A 16365-nucleotide genomic window follows, 5' to 3' on the forward strand; every position below is an offset into this window, starting at 1 on the left:
CTCATGAAGCCAATGACAATGTAGCTGATTGGTTTGGCTCATACCTTCTTTTTTGCTTGGGTTTGGGTTTCTTTGGAAAGACAGCTCACTGGTTTGATGATCTTGACTGCCGCATCCATGATCCCGAAATCAACTCAAAAACCTATTGACAAGGCTTAGGCCGAGACAAAGCCAAGGCGCTGGCCGTGATGCAACAAAATTCGCCAAAGCTTCGAAAGCAAGAGACAAATGTTGACCTCTGTCAGATTATTGAACAAGTAGGGGTCTTGCTCTGCATAGACCGTTTTGAAGATTTTGCACTGAGGTTGGATTTTCTGGCTGAATTCTATCAGCATCCGGTTCATATTCCTATTTTCGGTCTGTATGACCTGCCCACTCGGGCCGTCCTCGATTCCCTCCAGCGCGTTCTCTTGGGCCTATCCCGCCGAGTCGCGCTTCCTGGTCTCAAGCTGACTACGCTGCAAGAATGTGACCTCATGGTACTTGTTGTTCGGCCCGATCTTTGGCTTCTCCTCCAGCAGCCCTCTTTGCCCTTCACTTGCAGACCGGACCCAAGACATAATCCTTGGGATTAAAGATCTGGATCTTTCGCGGAACTCACTGACAGGTATTAATTACACACGACTACTGGGCTCAGGTTGGCTTGTTGACTGACGTATGCCCCCCCCCCCCCCCCCCCTCTTAGAAATCCCCCGGAGTCTGCCGCTGGTCTTTCCTGGCCTGTGCAAGCTGAATCTCTCTGGCAACCCACTCGGTTGTCTGCCTGCGAGCCTCTGCCAATGGAAGCTGGTGAAACTGAGCGTGGACCCGCCCACGCGTCAGCCCTCAGGCCGGCGACGGCTTGCTCGCATCCTGGACTGCGCAAGCGACCCCCCAACGCTACCAGAAAGCTGCTTGAGCCGTCTGATCAAGTCTCCGGCCAGGCCGGGCTTACCAGTTGTTCCCGCCCCTCAGCACCCGCTCCCAGCCCATCTATCCCGCGCACTTGCGAAGGGACGCCTCTGCGACGACTGCCACCGCTTCCGGTGGTCAGCCCAGAAGGCCATATATCTCCGTGCCCCTCCCGACTACGTGATCCGCGGATTCAACGGGAACCGCTTGAAACCTCATTCCCTCATCCTAGGCCCTTTGTTCCTATGCCCCGCTTTTCTCCGCCTTTATTGCATCCGCACCCACGCTTTGTAACGATGGCGCCGACAACTCTATGCTTGATTTGTATTCTTCCTGCTACCCTCTCCACTACATGATGGATTGGCGAACTCCCAAGAGGAACTATTCAGGGATGTAACTGGAAATCAATAGCAAAAGCGCGGCAACCTTGATCTCTGTGCCAAATGTGTCCTCAAATATGTGTTTGTCCCTTGTCTTGCCAATTCTTCACAAACACCAACTCACTAACCCGTTGTGTATAGGAATTTTTTTGGCAATCAGTCTTCCCTCTGGGCGTCGGGCAAGGATATCGGTCTTTCGCCGATCCAGAAGCCAGTTCACCGCGCCGCGGAACCCAATGGATCATGCCCAAGCAGATGCAAAAAGTGAGCTCGGATTGCCGGGCGTGACCAGGATCTTGCGGATCCCCCTAGACTACTGGTGGAACTTTTGGCTGCCCAGGACGTATACACTGATGATGGACCGGCTAGCGTGGTCATCCTTGCAGGGAGCCTCTTAGACGCGGCTGAAAAGCTTTTGGCCACAGGTATATTCATCTCTAGACTCTCCTTTCCTAACATCATCACTCTAGAATGTGTTCACTTACCTCTTTGGTTTTTCTTCTAGGATTCCATCCAACCAGCATTGCTGAGAGCTTTTCGCGCGCAGCAATCAAAAGCGTGGGATTTCTTGTCACAATTCCTACCCTGGTTGATCTCAATGATTGTGACTTGTCAATTCGCACTGTAAGCACTTCCTTGAACTCCAAGATCGTCTCGCAACATTACTTTAACCTGGCCCCGATGGCAGCGATTAGCTCTGGCCACAGAAAGTTGACTAACTTCGCCCTTGCTGCTGGCCGCAAAGACAATCAGCTGGGACGCTCGCCAGATCAACTGGGTCATTGCGGGATCCATGGCCATCATGGCCATCCTTGTAAGCTTGCCCTCTCTTTCTCCGCGTGCTCAAAACACTTGCTTACACAGACTATCATTGTCTCCGCCTAATCCGTCCTCAACACGCCCGGCACTACCTTTGCCTCGCCAAAGAGCGCCAGATCATCGTGTGCACATGTCCAACATGTCCTCCAATCAATTCTTCTGTTGTTCCGTGTGCGCATCTGTTGTCAAATGCTTACAGAATTGAATCATTCCCGGACGCACAAAGCTCATCTGAATCAAGACGCTAGCTAATCCACCCTTGCAGCTGATCAAAATGGCTCGCGTCTAGGTCTCCAGCGGGTGAACAGTGTAAACAATATATGTAACAACTGGATTTCTTGTAAGCTATTACATCTTTGATAGATTTTCTTATAGCAAAATAAGGTAAGAACAAATGATTTTTGTATCTAAAGGCACATGTGTCCTGTTAAAGAAATTCAATAGTAATGAGGCAATAAATATCACACAGATATTAATCTTTTGAGCTGTCAAAGCAAATAGACAATTTGATCAATGAGTATCAGTTGCACTCTAACTTGAGAAAATAGTTATTATCATCAGTCTAATCATCCCTCTTCTTAATCTTTCCATTCTGAGGCTTAATCAAGCAAAGAGAGACTTGACTGTAATTAAATATGCTATGAAATTTTTTCTTTAACTAAAATAATTCTTCTTCCTGATCAATAGAATGATCTAAAGTAACAATAAAAACTCTCTTCCATAGAAAATTGAAGGAACTGAAAGCTAAATTGCATAATAGTGGAGATGGGATTGAATGAAGCAGACTTGATGAAATGGACTTTGTTGTTGTTCATGAGCTCACAACCTGTTGAATGAAAGAACAACGCTGTAGCCAATATGATCCAAGGTATTTATTGGGTGGTGCTGCATATCAAATTGTTCTTGCAATACCCAACAAAAGCAGATTGTATGGAAAGCCAATAAAATACAGTGGTATTGTATTGGTAATAAATATGTCTTTTCTGGGTGATGTGGAGAAAATCCAATCACTCATCCCAGCAATACATCTGGTATTGGACTGTATTGGTGCTCTGAGACAAGCTATTCTGATATGATAACATCACCTTATATTGTGCTAAAAAACAACGGAATTACTTCGCGCACTGCGGAAAACTCTTCGCGCACTGTGGGGGTCATCGTCTCGACGTCCAGCCCCCAGTGCGCGCTTCTGCCACGGCTCTTCGCGCACTGCATTTTCCGCCAAAAAAAACGGCTTGCATTTCTTGAGATATTTTTTGTTGAATCAATAGAATGGCTTTTTATGATCCCCCTAAAAAATAATCAAGTCATTTAGGGGTCTCCTTGAGCCTAGAGAAAATTGACATGAAAAAATCATTTTTTAACGCGGCAGGGACCTGTAATATCGCTTCCTGTGCCCCAGTAGCCCCAAAAATTTCACAGTATCATGGTAGATGTGCAAATTGATGACCTGATAATTTTCAGAATTTTTCCCAGAGATATAAGGGGTGCGCGGCAGGCTTAGTAGGAAAATTACTGCTAACTGTATAGCTTTTTTTTTACACACCCAAACAGTCCCAAAATTTCAGAAATCTTTTCATTGTGGATATTCTCCGCGCCATAAATTTCTTGGCAATAGTGTGTCATGATAACATGAGATGTAGTGCGGCGGGCTTAGTTGGAAAATGACTGCTAACTTATCTCATGTTTTAATGACACACTATTGCTAAGAGCTTTATGGCCCGGATAATATGCAAACTTCAAACATTCCTGAAAATTTCAGACTGTTTCAGCATGTAAAAAAAAATCTATACATGTAGCAGCCATTTTCCTACTAAGCCCGCCGCGCACCCCTTATATCTCATGTTATCATGACACACTATTGCCAAGAAATTTATGGCGCGGAGAATATCCACAATTAAAACATTTCTGAAATTTTGGGACTGTTTGGGTGTGTAACAAAAAAGCTATACAGTTAGCAGTAATTTTCCTACTAAGCCTGCTGCGCACCCCTTATATCTCATTTTATAATGACACACTATTGCTAGGAATTTCAGGGAATTAATTTGAAGCATATTTCTCTGTGATCTCAAAATTTTGTACGTTTTTTGTGTGTAACAAAAAAGTTATACATATACGCAAAATAATAAACGCAATACCTATTTGGGCTAAAGGAAAGCTGTTGGAAATTCTGAAAATTATCAGGTCATGAATTTGCACATGTACCATGATACTGTGAAATTTTTGGGGCTACTGGGGCACAGGAAGCGGTATTACAGGTCCCTGCCGCGTTAAAATATGATTTTTCATGTCAATTTTCTCTAGGCTCAAGGAGACCCCTAAATGACTTGATTATTTTTTAGGGGGATCATAAAAAGTCATTCTATTGATTCATCAAAAAATATCTCAAGAAATGCAAGCCGTTTTTTGGGGGGAATGCACAGTGCGCAAAGAGCCGTGGCGAAAGCGCGCACTGGGGGCGGGACGTCGAGACGACGACCCCCACAGTGCGCGAAGAGTTTCTCGCAGTGCGCAAAGTAAGTCCGAAAAAACAATCCAATGCCAAAACATATATTGGACTGTTACAATTTTGCACTACAAAATAATGCAGGGGTTTTTTTCTGCTACAAAATAGACCATAGTGGTAATGTATTCAGGGGTGTTGCACAGCATGATAGCACATTTAGTGCAGTGTTAGCACAAATCTGCTTCAAACTTTGGCTTGCCCGAAACAGCAGGAGTTTGGGTCTTTTAGTTCTATGTCAATTCCTGACAACTAGACTTTCTGATAACTGATGTGGTGTTTTATCAGACAAGCACTGTACTGGTCCAAATTGAGCTTTTTTTGTTCCAACACAGGAATTTAACCTTGCAGCGGCGGAGCCGCCTTGGCCTCTAGTATTTCATATATACTCCAATTTTTGATTTGACAGGTGTCAGATACAGCCCAAGGCTAAATTGAAACCCAGAGCCATCATCCTTGAGAAGATGGTCTTGGATTAGACTTCAGGAAAAACTGAGGTCATATTTGGAACCAGAGCTTCTCTTTGACCCCTCCAACCACAGCTCATGGTGATAGACCGCTGCCCTCTGCCCAAACGGAGGGGCCAACCAAGCACCAGACCATTACACAACCTGCAAAGGACAAGAGGGCTGTGGGATACTCCAGCCAAAAGTTAATCTAAAAATCAAAGATAAACCCATACACCAAAACAAAAAAGATTAGAGAAGGTCCAACCTTCTCAGAAAAGACAATACATTAGGGGGGTTCACGATTGGATTTCACTAGCAACATTTTATCACCTCACCAGTAGAGATGTGCATTCTGCGCAATTAAATTTTGGGACTTGGAAAAACAACTCCCATACGTCGCCGGGACCAAATTGCAACCGGGTCCGGACATCACAACATGAGATATAAGGGGGGCGTGATTGGCTCAGTAGGAAATTATTGCTAACTGTATAGCTTTTTTGTTACACAACCAAACAGTCTAAAAGGTTTAGGGATATTTATACGTTGTACATACTCTGTGCTATGAAAATTATGGAAATATTATGTCATCAGAACATTACATATGAGGGCTGCACGTTAGCCATCATGCATTACCAACTTCAAACCTCTTGTAGACCCAGTTCTGCTGAACTTTATATTGATTTTATTATCTCAAAAGAGCCGCCTGAATCTCCCCTTTCCAATGACGCGCTTTATACATGTTTTTGCTGATGTTCACAATTTTTACAGTCCTTTCCGTCCAGTCCTCTGCTCCAATGGCGGCACACGCACCCCTGGTTAAACCTGACCATACCAAATTGGTACATGGGGCGACATGGTACATGGTGTATACATGTTACATATCATGTAAATTTTACATGGCGTGTACATGTTACATGTCAAATAGTGCATGTGCACATGTCTTATGTGGTGTGTGTGCATGTTGCTTACAGCTTACATGGTGTTTGTGCACGTGCCGCGTAATATAGGGGAGTTGATGTGCCTGCACGCGCACAACTCCCAAAGAGGCCTTCTGCAAAGGGCCTTTTGGGCGGACAACTCCCATTTATTGGGAAAAAATAAATGAACAAATTTGAATAAATCGTATTTGACGACTCCCAAAATATGGGAGTTGTTTTTCCAATTCCCTATATATTTCGGACTCCCTTTGCGCACTGCACAGTGCGCGGATTCCCAAACACTTCGCGCACTGCGGGTAAAATACACAACTCTTTGAAGATTTTTCTTGACCAATCAATAGACAGGTTTCCCATTGGCCTCTCTGAATCTTTTGGGAGTTTTTTGAAGCATTCTTCTATGTTAAAAAAATCATTAAAACCAAGAAGAAATGCAGGATTTGGGTGCCTAAAAAACAAGGTTCTCATAGCCCCAAAATTCCAAATCATTTATTGAGTAATGGAACATGTAAGGACACCTACTTCAGAAGTTTTAAGCCACTTTTTGCAAGGATACAGGTCTGAAAAATGAGGATAATTTAGATGTAATGTGCTAATATGTGATGAAGTTTCTGATTTTTCAGACCTGTATGCTTGCACAAAGTGGCTGAAATCTTTGAAGTAGCTGTTCTTACATGTTTCATTACTCAATAAATTATTTGAAATTTTTGGGCTATGGGAACCTTGTTTTTTAGGCGCCCAAATCCTACATTTCTTCTGGTTTTTAATGATTTTTTTAAACATAGAAGAATGCTTCAAAAAACTCCCAAAGAATTCAGAGAGGCCAATGGGAAGCCTGTCTATTGATTGGTCAAGAAAAATCTTCAAAGAGTTGCGTATTTTACCCGCAGTGCGCGAAGTGTTTGGAATCCGCGCACTGTGCAGGGCGCGAAGTGTTTTTTGCAGGGCGCGAAGTAAGTCCAATATATTTAGTACTAGAGGCCAAGGCGGATTTGCCGCTGCAAATTGTAGGCTCAATTGTCAAACTGACACAACACAACAAAATATTGGACCAATTATTTGTATTGTATTGATTTGCCACTACACAAGAACTTGAACTGGGTGTATTCTATACAATCAAAAAGACAATAAATCTTAATTTTATTTCCTAGTCTAACCCAAAAATATGTGGAATCTTGTATTGTATCACCACTGGGCCTCTACACTACAGCATGCTACAGGGGCATGTGAGCTTCTAATCTGCTTTGCGGTACTATAAAGCATATTTAGTGACAAAAACCACCAAATAACTCTGCAGTGCAGCTTAGTAGGAGGTATTGCTACTTTGTGGCCTGTGCACATAGCGCTAGCAAACAAGCAGAAATTTGCTACACTACATTAATTCAGATCAGAATTCTGCTACTTCAGGCCACACTAATGCCATTGGCATAGCTGGACCACTCTTGGTTTTAATATTAGGAAAGTTCAAATATAGCAATTGAGGCCCGCTGCTAGTTTTTGTATGCACTTGAGTGCTGCCTGTTGGTTTGGAAAATCCATTCATTTCCCATCCAAATTAGCTTGGTCAGCAACAGAGCTTCAGGTGCTAAGGTCATAAATTTAATACGTAGGTTGTTGGCTGCTACATTCATAGCAGAAACTTTGCAGCCTTAGTTTTTGTGTTACATCTTGGATAATTTTCAAGCTCACACATGCACAACTGAAACAAAAAGAAAATTGGGACTCCAAAGATTTATAACAAGCATGCAAGAAATCCAATAAGTGGAAATAGATCAACTGTTAGTTTTTAGGAACTTGAAAGATGTGCATGTGTTTGCAAGAGTCAAGCTTGCAACCACATGATCTCACGTCAAGACTTTGGGCCAATAACCATGTACTATGGGACTTAGGTCTTACAGTAGAAAAAAGAGTTTGGGTACCCATGCAACAGGGTGCCAGTTGAATTTTGGATGTCAACTTGCAGTGGGAATGGAACCAGCAGGTCCACACAGCATGCAAACACTACAGTAATTGATGTTGACTGCACCATGCAGCATCTTGATGACCATAGTGACTTTCATTAACTACAAGTAACCACACTTGACACCCAACCACTCCCCCAATGACCAGACACCACATCAAGGGGGAGGGGGAGCAATGCTTGCCTCTTGATGGCCAACAAAAGCCTGCTGTCAAGAGGTACCAGCTCTTGTGCTGGCTGGTAAGTTGTAACAGCCACTCACCACGTTATAAATGGCCAGTCTGTTGTGGCTATTGTGAGGATCATGTCAGGATCTTCCGGACATTGAGAGAAGTACAAACTCACCTCAATGGCCGATTTGTTCCGGACATTGGGGTAGATTTTACTCCTCTCAATGAACGGAGCAAACCGGTCATCAAGAGTACATCAATGGCCGGTTTGTTCTGGTCATCAGGAGGAGTAAACACTCATCTTGATGGCCGCTCTGTTCCGGTTATTGAGAGGAGTGTACTCCCCTCAATGATGGATTGTTTCCGTCATTGAGAGGAGTGTACTCCCCTCGATGACCGGATTGCTCCAGTCATCAAGAGGAGTGTACTCCCCTTGATGACTGGATTGCTCCAGTCATCAAGAGGAATGTACTCCCCTCAATGACTGGATTGCTCCAGTCATTGAGAGGAATGTACTCTTTTCTTTTTTTTCTTTTTTTTTTTTTTTTTTTTTTTTTTAGTGCTTATTGTTTTGACATTGCGCACTAGGTGAATACTAGATTATGTAGATACATGCAATGATTTTTAGAATAAAATACATGATTGAATAATTTGAGATTATTTATATTGTTGAGTATGATTTGTATTTTATCTGAGTGATTTTTGAGGGAAGAAAGAAAGAAAAGAAAAAAGACGCGCCCAAAGAAAGTGATAAATTGAAAATCCATCTATTTTACTGAGTCTAAACCTTTGCGAATGCCGAATCCAGTGAACTTCCGTCACGACTGCGGCCCAGAAAGCGTTTTATGTTGTTGCTCAAGCCACATACCCTGATGATGTAAGCAGGCAGGAAGTTAACCAAACTCGACCCCCGCTAGGATCTAGCCCAATCTCTCCCACTGAGTACATGAATGAAGAACACACTAAAACAGTAAGTCAATATTTACAAATTATCTCTCTTTTGGAAATTAGAAAATAAAAAAATAACTAATTTAGTCTTCTTCATTGACATAGTTTCTGATGTTTTTGAACCAATTGGTTTTGAGAATGAATTTCAACAGTGTTTCGAAAGTCAATGGGTTATCAAGTAAGTGTTTTAACAAATCCGGATTGATCTTGATTTTATTAGCTACTAATCTTGTTCTAAACTTTCTTCTTTTATTTGAAAATTTCTTGCATTTGATAAGGTAATGATCGACTGTTTCCGGCAAGTGACAGAAATCACAATCCGGAGACTCAAGTTTGTTGATATGGAAGAGGAAATTGTTCAGAGGAGAATGACCCAATCGAAGTTGGTAGATAGTTGAACTCAGACCCCTTTTGAGTTGATTTAGTGAGTTGAAGATTTTAGTTGGTTTGTTGGTTAATGAAATGTAATTTCGGATAATAGCTTGTTTTTTCTTATTGAATTTGAATTTAGAACGGACTAGGGAAATCGTGGCTGCGCTGCGGAACACAAAGATGATCCAAGAAACAGGAAATTGTTTGAGCTTCTAAATGAAAACTTATAAATAAACAAAGGCTTAAAACCTGAGCGCCTCAATCAAAAAAGGAAATTGTGCACATCTTAAGTGCACAGGCATGATATTATCTCAGGAATCATGTTGTAGAATTTCTATGTCCTGAACAATTTTCCTTGTGAAAAAGTCAGGCCCATTAATGCTGGTATAGACCATGCCAAGCTATGACAGACTTATACCAATGTTGAAGCAATTGTATATACCAATGTTGAAGCACTTGTATATACCAATGTTGAAGCACTTGTATATACCAATGTTGAAGCACTTGTATAGGATTTCTGCCCTGAACCGGCCATTCTTTCAAAAATTCATATCAACACTGGTTACTCTATGTGTGTCAAAAAGTTGACAGAATGGCTTCTGGGTTAGTGTTATTTACTACTGAATTAAGACAAATGTGAATCTCAGCACAGCAACATCAATGATAACAGACCTTGGCAAAAACCCAATAATCATCTTAAAGTTGAAAAGAGTTGAACAATGTTTATGCTACAGGCTGAAGATACGTGGGCAGAATGTATTGAATAGTAAGAGGAGAAATGTGAATTTATTATGGTGCAAGGACTTAAGTGGGAGGAAATAAGGCCGATGTTTACAACATTGGTGATGACCTCATTATCTTCCTCTGGTACATAAGCCACACCCAATCCACTGACGGAGGTGGCTCTTGATAATGCCACATACAATTGACCGTGTGCAAAGACCGGGCTAGGTAAAAAGACCCTGACATGGTCCAAGGACTGTCCTTGGCACTTTTTGATAGTCATAGCAAATGCGCTGACCACAGGAAATTGAAATCGCGTGAAGGAACAGGAAAATTCCATGTCAGGTTCGTATTTGAGCTTAATTTGAGGTAAAGCTGTAATCTTCCCAGTTTCCGTGCCTGTAAGGACCTTGACTCTTAGCACCGTCTATCCAATATTGAGGAGCAACAATTTAGTTCCGTTTGCCAAACCATCATCCAAGCACAAGTTCCGGAGTAGTACTAAGGGCTGTCCAACTTTCAATTCTAGTTTGTTTTCAGGAAATTTTGGTACATTGATTTTGTTCAAATATTCTTCTGGCAGAGCCTTCTCAGTCGAATCGGTCATTTGATCTATTGAAACGGATATGAAAAGATTGGTAGAAAGGAGTTTTGGGCACTGCTTGTTGATTGTTTTCACATATTTATTGAGGGGTGTGATTATGGAACTGCTTTTGTAATATCCTGTCAAGAATTGTTCCAAAAATGGGTGTTGATGGACCATCAAGTCCCCGTAAATGAATCTAATGATGTGGGATGATAGAGCTGGGATTGAGTGGTTTCTGAACAGAGTGCCAAAGGGAAATGGAATTCAATCAACTAAGTCCTCTGTGTAGTACCTTCTCCTATGTTCAGCTGCTATTTATTGAACTGAACAGCGCCTTGTTCAAGGGGCTGGTCACCTGAGCCCAACAATTGGATGTTGCGCCTCAAATGGAATTTTTTGACGTTTTTCCATAGGGGAGAGTTTAGCATGCATAGTTTCCCTTGTGACAGCATATCACCCATTTTCACAACAGGCAGAGTCTGACAAAAATCACCTCGGAAGATGACCCTTATTCCGCCAAAAGGAATGTCCATTTTCTTCAAGTCTTGAAAAGATCTGTCAACAGCTTTGACGGAAAGCCGGTTCTACATTGATATTTTGTCCCATACTATAATCTGAACTTCAGATAATTCTTGGCGAAGTGCTGATTGCAACTCCCATACGCAAATAGAGGTCAAATTGATTTTGAGAGGTATCTTGAATCAAGCATGGGCAGTGGTAGCATTGTGCAGGACCAACAATGCAATTGCAGAAGAAGAAACAGCGGCCACCCTGAGACCTCTACAGTTTGAAATAATCAATCAGAGTGTTGAGGACAAAAGTTTTGCCGGTTCCTCCAGGGCCATCAATATAGACTGTCCAGGGTTCCTTCCTGTTGGTTTGTTTGATGATGTGGTCTACAGATTGTGTTGCTCAGGTGTAAGCTTTGAGTATTTCTCCTCATACCCCTCAGCTGGATTATAATTTGACAGCTTCTTGGACAAAAAAATGTGCCCAAGTTGAGGCCATAAAGAACAGTAAGCCAACCTCTTCAAGCAACTTCGATTTTTTTTTAACTGGGCCTCAATTTGGTATTTAGTTAGAGAAATGCAGTTCTGGGCAGTGGGCTCGATGCCTCCAGGACTATATCTGAGGCTCTACTTTGAATCGTCGCCTAATATGTCTATGAACTGATTGAGGAGCGGTTGAGGGTTTGCTGGCGGGCTGTGGACCAGCATGATGCAAAATAGAGCTCTTAAACCAGCGCCTAACATCCACAGAGAAGCCTCCTGAAGACAGGTAGCATAGTGCTCATCTGATGCAAGTAGTCCTAGGTGTTCAGTAGCTGCGCGGAACGTTGAATGTTGTACTGCGGCAACGGTTCGGAGATTTTCAGAACTCTTAGGACCTCGGACGTGTATGAGCAGGAGTCTCAAATACAACACGGACGCACTTTTAAGATTTCAGTTCAAAGAAACTTTGAATGGGCATTAATCCATCTTTTTAAACAAGCATTTGAAAAAAAATCAAGTATTGTTTGGACAATATGCAAGATTTTTGATTTTGAACAAGTTGGCGACGTCCCAACTGAATTGATTTTCCTTTGAAGTTCATTCAAAGCACCTTTGAACAACCTTTGGAGTTTTGCATCTGTGGTGTAGTATTGTTCTCCTTCTGAAATGCTTGTGAAATAGATTCGTAAGTTTTAATCAGATGGCGGGGTGAATTCGAGAGAGTGGAGGATGGGAATGTGAAAGAATTGAATTGGCGAGAGTTCCAAAAAACAAACATGGATACATATGGGGTTGAATTTCGAGGAAATCGGATAACAAAGGTGAGATAACATGCGGAGGTCATCCTGGTTGGGGAGGATAAGGTAATGTGACCTGATGTAGGTGGTGAGTAAAGCAATTTGGTGTGCGGTTCCGGGTCGGGAAAGGAAAGGGTAGGAGATTAGGGCAGGGAAAATTCTTGAAATGGTAGGAGTATGGAGTGGGGAAATTGATTGAATTGGCTAAAAAAAACGTAAAGGAGGAGGTGTTTTTGTGAGAAGGAAAACAAAAAGGAATGTCAAGAGTTGGAGGTGAGGAAACAATAGATTGCAATGAACAAAGAGGAAATGATGATTTGAGTGGAGAAAAAGGTAATGTAACGTGCACTCAAGGGAAGAGGAAAAGACTATAAATAGACGGGCTTTGAGAGTGAAAGAACGGCAAGGCTCCAGAGTTTCAGGCTCATTATGGAGGCCTTCAGGCGGGGAAATGCTGCAATTTTTTTTTCCAGAAAATGGGAAATCTCTGGTTGGGATTACTTGCTGAATATTGGCTAACGTTCTGGGTTGCTGATTAAGATCAAAAAGTTGATTCCCTTCGGTAGCACTTTTAGCAAGTTGATCCACTATCTCATTTTCCGGAATTCCCGCATGGCCCGGACACCAGCATAACAAAAGTGTACTCCCCTTGATGACCGGATTGCACCAGTCATCCAGAGGAGTGTACTCCCCTCAATGACCGGATTGCTCCAGTCATCGAGAGGAGTGTACTCCCCTCAATGACTGGAACAGAGTGTTGATTGAGAACTGGGTTGTTCCAATCATTGAGAGGAGTGTACTCCCCTCGATGACTGGAACAGAGCATTCAGCAAGAGAAGTACATACTTTCCTCGATGGCCTGCACATCTGGCCATCAAGAGGAGGGTCAATGAATAAACTCCTCTCAATGAGGAGTGGTTCAGCCGCCATTTTGACCGCGCCAACTATTTATTGTCTTTGGTCATGTATGTGAGGGTTGCATACAAGCAGGTTTTTGGGGTCATTTTGACCATCACTTTATTGTTACAGCCCTTTAAGCCCCAAACGCTGTTTGGCCAGGCTGGATCTGCAGGAACCTGTCCCGGAGAGGGAGACGGCAGCGGGGCGGCAGCAATGAGGCTGTAATGTAACGTGGAAACGGGGGCGTGTCATGTTGAATGGAGCTGGCCATGGCATTGGCAACAAGTGCGGCTGGATCATCCCAGTGGAAGAGTGGGTATATAAGGACTCAGGAGGGCACCATGAAGCAAAAATGTCCCCCAGGGGTTCCGGTTTTTCCTGCCCCCTCCCTGGAAGCCCCCTAGTTGCTTGGTTAGGCCCCTCCTTGACAGCTCTTTCACAGAGTCTTTCACAACCGGCCCTTTTTTGCTTGTTGCTCTGGCACAGCTGGAGGGTCATCCATAGGGCCTTTGGTCTTTGGGGATATTTTCAACAGCTGTGTTTATTGTCTAAATTGTGTGCTCTTCTGTTGTGCAATTTCTAAATCCAAAATACGCCAAAACTGAGATCTAGGTTTCCACATTTGTGTGGATTTAAGAAACTTGGATAGTATGATTGAACCATAACACAGAAAATCTTGTATATAGTCTATACTAGATTTTCCCTGGAGTTTCCTTTGTCAGTGAATCAGAATCCTTTATTTCTCACTCACCAAAGTGTCACTGGTCTGTCAACCGTGAACTTTGGGTTTTTCATCTTGCGTCCCACGCAACACCACGGAGCGCTGAAGAGATATGTTTGTTGCAGAAACCCAGCGCCAGTAACCATACAAACCCGGAGTTATCTAGAAAAGAGGCAGAGCACCAATTCTTATCAGGCGACACAATTTTATTTTGACAACATACAATGGGGTGACAAATCACACACCAATAACACACTTTCCAGACAAGAGCCGCATGTCCAGCTGGATCATTTCCAAACTGTGTCACCCTCATTTATTTGGCAGAAATGCCCCTAAATTACACACCAATCAAACATTTCTCAGGCCAGAGGGGCATTTCCAGCAGAGTAATCTCTGAACTGTTTCACCCTCATTTACCCAGCCAACATGATCTTTCTTACTCTTGTGCAAATACTAAAAATGTTTTTACTTCTGATATTTTCTTTATCCAAATCTAGGTAGTTTCTTTGCAGGTGTGATATCTATTTGATGAAGGCAGTTTGCCCCAACGTAAATACAAAATTGCAAGATTTCACTGATTTGGAAAGGTAAAACTTAAGGTAGAATTGACATGAGCTTGACTTCAAGATTACTTCAACAGAGTTGAATAGTTACATATCACTCCAAACTAGATTGGCCTATAGTTCTTGGCAAGTAATGAAACAATTCAACATCACATTGTAAGGACTTCTGCCCCAGTTCAGACAAAAAATAACACCAAATTCCGCTGTGGCACTCCCTGGGGAGTGCCCCCAAAACTTCCCTGGTTGTTAGTGTTTTGTTGAGTTTTTATGCTTAGCTGTGATTGTTGGATAAGAAGATGGAAAAATGCTTACTAGTCTCTTCCTCACAAATTGGATAGAGTAACACATGAGGAAAAGACTAGCAGGTTGGGTGAGTTGATTCACTTTTGTTGCCGGGGGAATTTTGGTTAGGGTTACGTTAAACTTTGGAATCTTCCCAATTCAAGTGTGAATTGAATTTCTTGCTGCATATTCATAATTGGATGTATTGTTGGTTGGCACATGCAATTAAACACAACAGCCTCCCCACACATACAGAAACAGCGGAAGGAATCTGAATTAGAAGAGCTAATCAGCCCCAGTTTTTAGACTAGAAGTCAAGAGTGCATTTTGTTTGAACTTAGTCAGTCCTCCCTTCTGAGTTGGCAGGCTGGCGCCCCTCGCCCGAAGCGCAAGCCTCCGAAGGAGGGACTTGGGAGTAAGCGGGGAAATTTGGCGTGAGCGCTGAGGACCACCTCCAACCATTTGGCTGGTGTCAAACTTCAACACCACACTAAATTTGCCTCCTGCGGGCCAATCAGGCTGCCCTCGTGCCAGATTGAAGGCCTGCATCTCGCCTTCAATCCTACATAGATCACATGTCATTAACTCAAACGGTCTTGAAGTTACAAAGCTTGTAACTTCATCTTACCAATATTCTTGGATTGTCCGTACCTTTGTACATGCGAGGCAAGTACATAAGAGCTAAATACACATGCCAAAGTGTACAGTTATGGTGGCTTCTGTACTATGTTTTTGTCACAGTACAGGTAGGATGCAGCAAGTTTATTGGATAGTGGAGTGTACAGGAGTAAAAAAAAACAAGAGTTTGACTTTTGGAAAACAGCTGATCGTGTTTTTTGAAAGGATCTCTAGCACTGCTCTGGGGGGATGGATAGATGATGGATGGATGGCTGGCTGCGCAAGCAGCCAGGCTACAAGGCTGTGCTACTCATGACCCCATATGTTGCGTGAAAAATGTGCAGGCATTGATTTAGTGGAATTTGGGTGCTGGCCAGGACTACGGTCTGTCAGCTCTCACGCCAGAATTTGCCGCTTGGGGGCAAGCCTCTCTGTAAGACAGAGACCCTGCGGGGCTCTCCTCCAGAGAGGCTTGGTTAAGCTCGCATTTTGTTGTGCTCAAGCTTGCACTCCAGACTTGTAGGAGTGAAAACTCCAGCATACTCATATTTGGAGCACCAAAGTCATGGATTCCAATATGCTCTGTGGTGAGGAATGGTACCCACTGCACCATGCAAAGGTTCTGGAGTGCACAGTGGGTTAGTCCAAAATTATTGGAGTCGTGATTCCACCCGATTGCACTCCAGTTATGTAAATTGGAACTAAACCTGTCACCTCTGCGTGGTCTCTCCTACTCATGAAAAGGTTACATGGAAT

General features: G+C 42.9%; 1 protein-coding gene across 1 annotated transcript; it reads left to right on the forward strand.

Annotated features, from left to right (window-relative positions):
* Nucleotides 1-1514: 1514 nt before the first annotated feature.
* PtA15_1A462 (uncharacterized protein) lies at nt 1515-2156 on the forward strand (the record flags this gene model as incomplete). The annotated part of the gene is made up of 5 exons (XM_053165492.1): nt 1515-1535; nt 1612-1696; nt 1777-1895; nt 2017-2085; nt 2136-2156. 5 exons carry the CDS (start codon nt 1515-1517, stop codon nt 2154-2156), a joined length of 315 nt encoding a protein of 104 aa, XP_053016678.1.
* Nucleotides 2157-16365: the final 14209 nt, after the last annotated feature.

The sequence above is a fragment of the Puccinia triticina genome, chromosome 1A, assembly GCF_026914185.1.
Source record: "Puccinia triticina chromosome 1A, complete sequence".
Lineage (NCBI taxonomy): Eukaryota > Fungi > Basidiomycota > Pucciniomycetes > Pucciniales > Pucciniaceae > Puccinia > Puccinia triticina.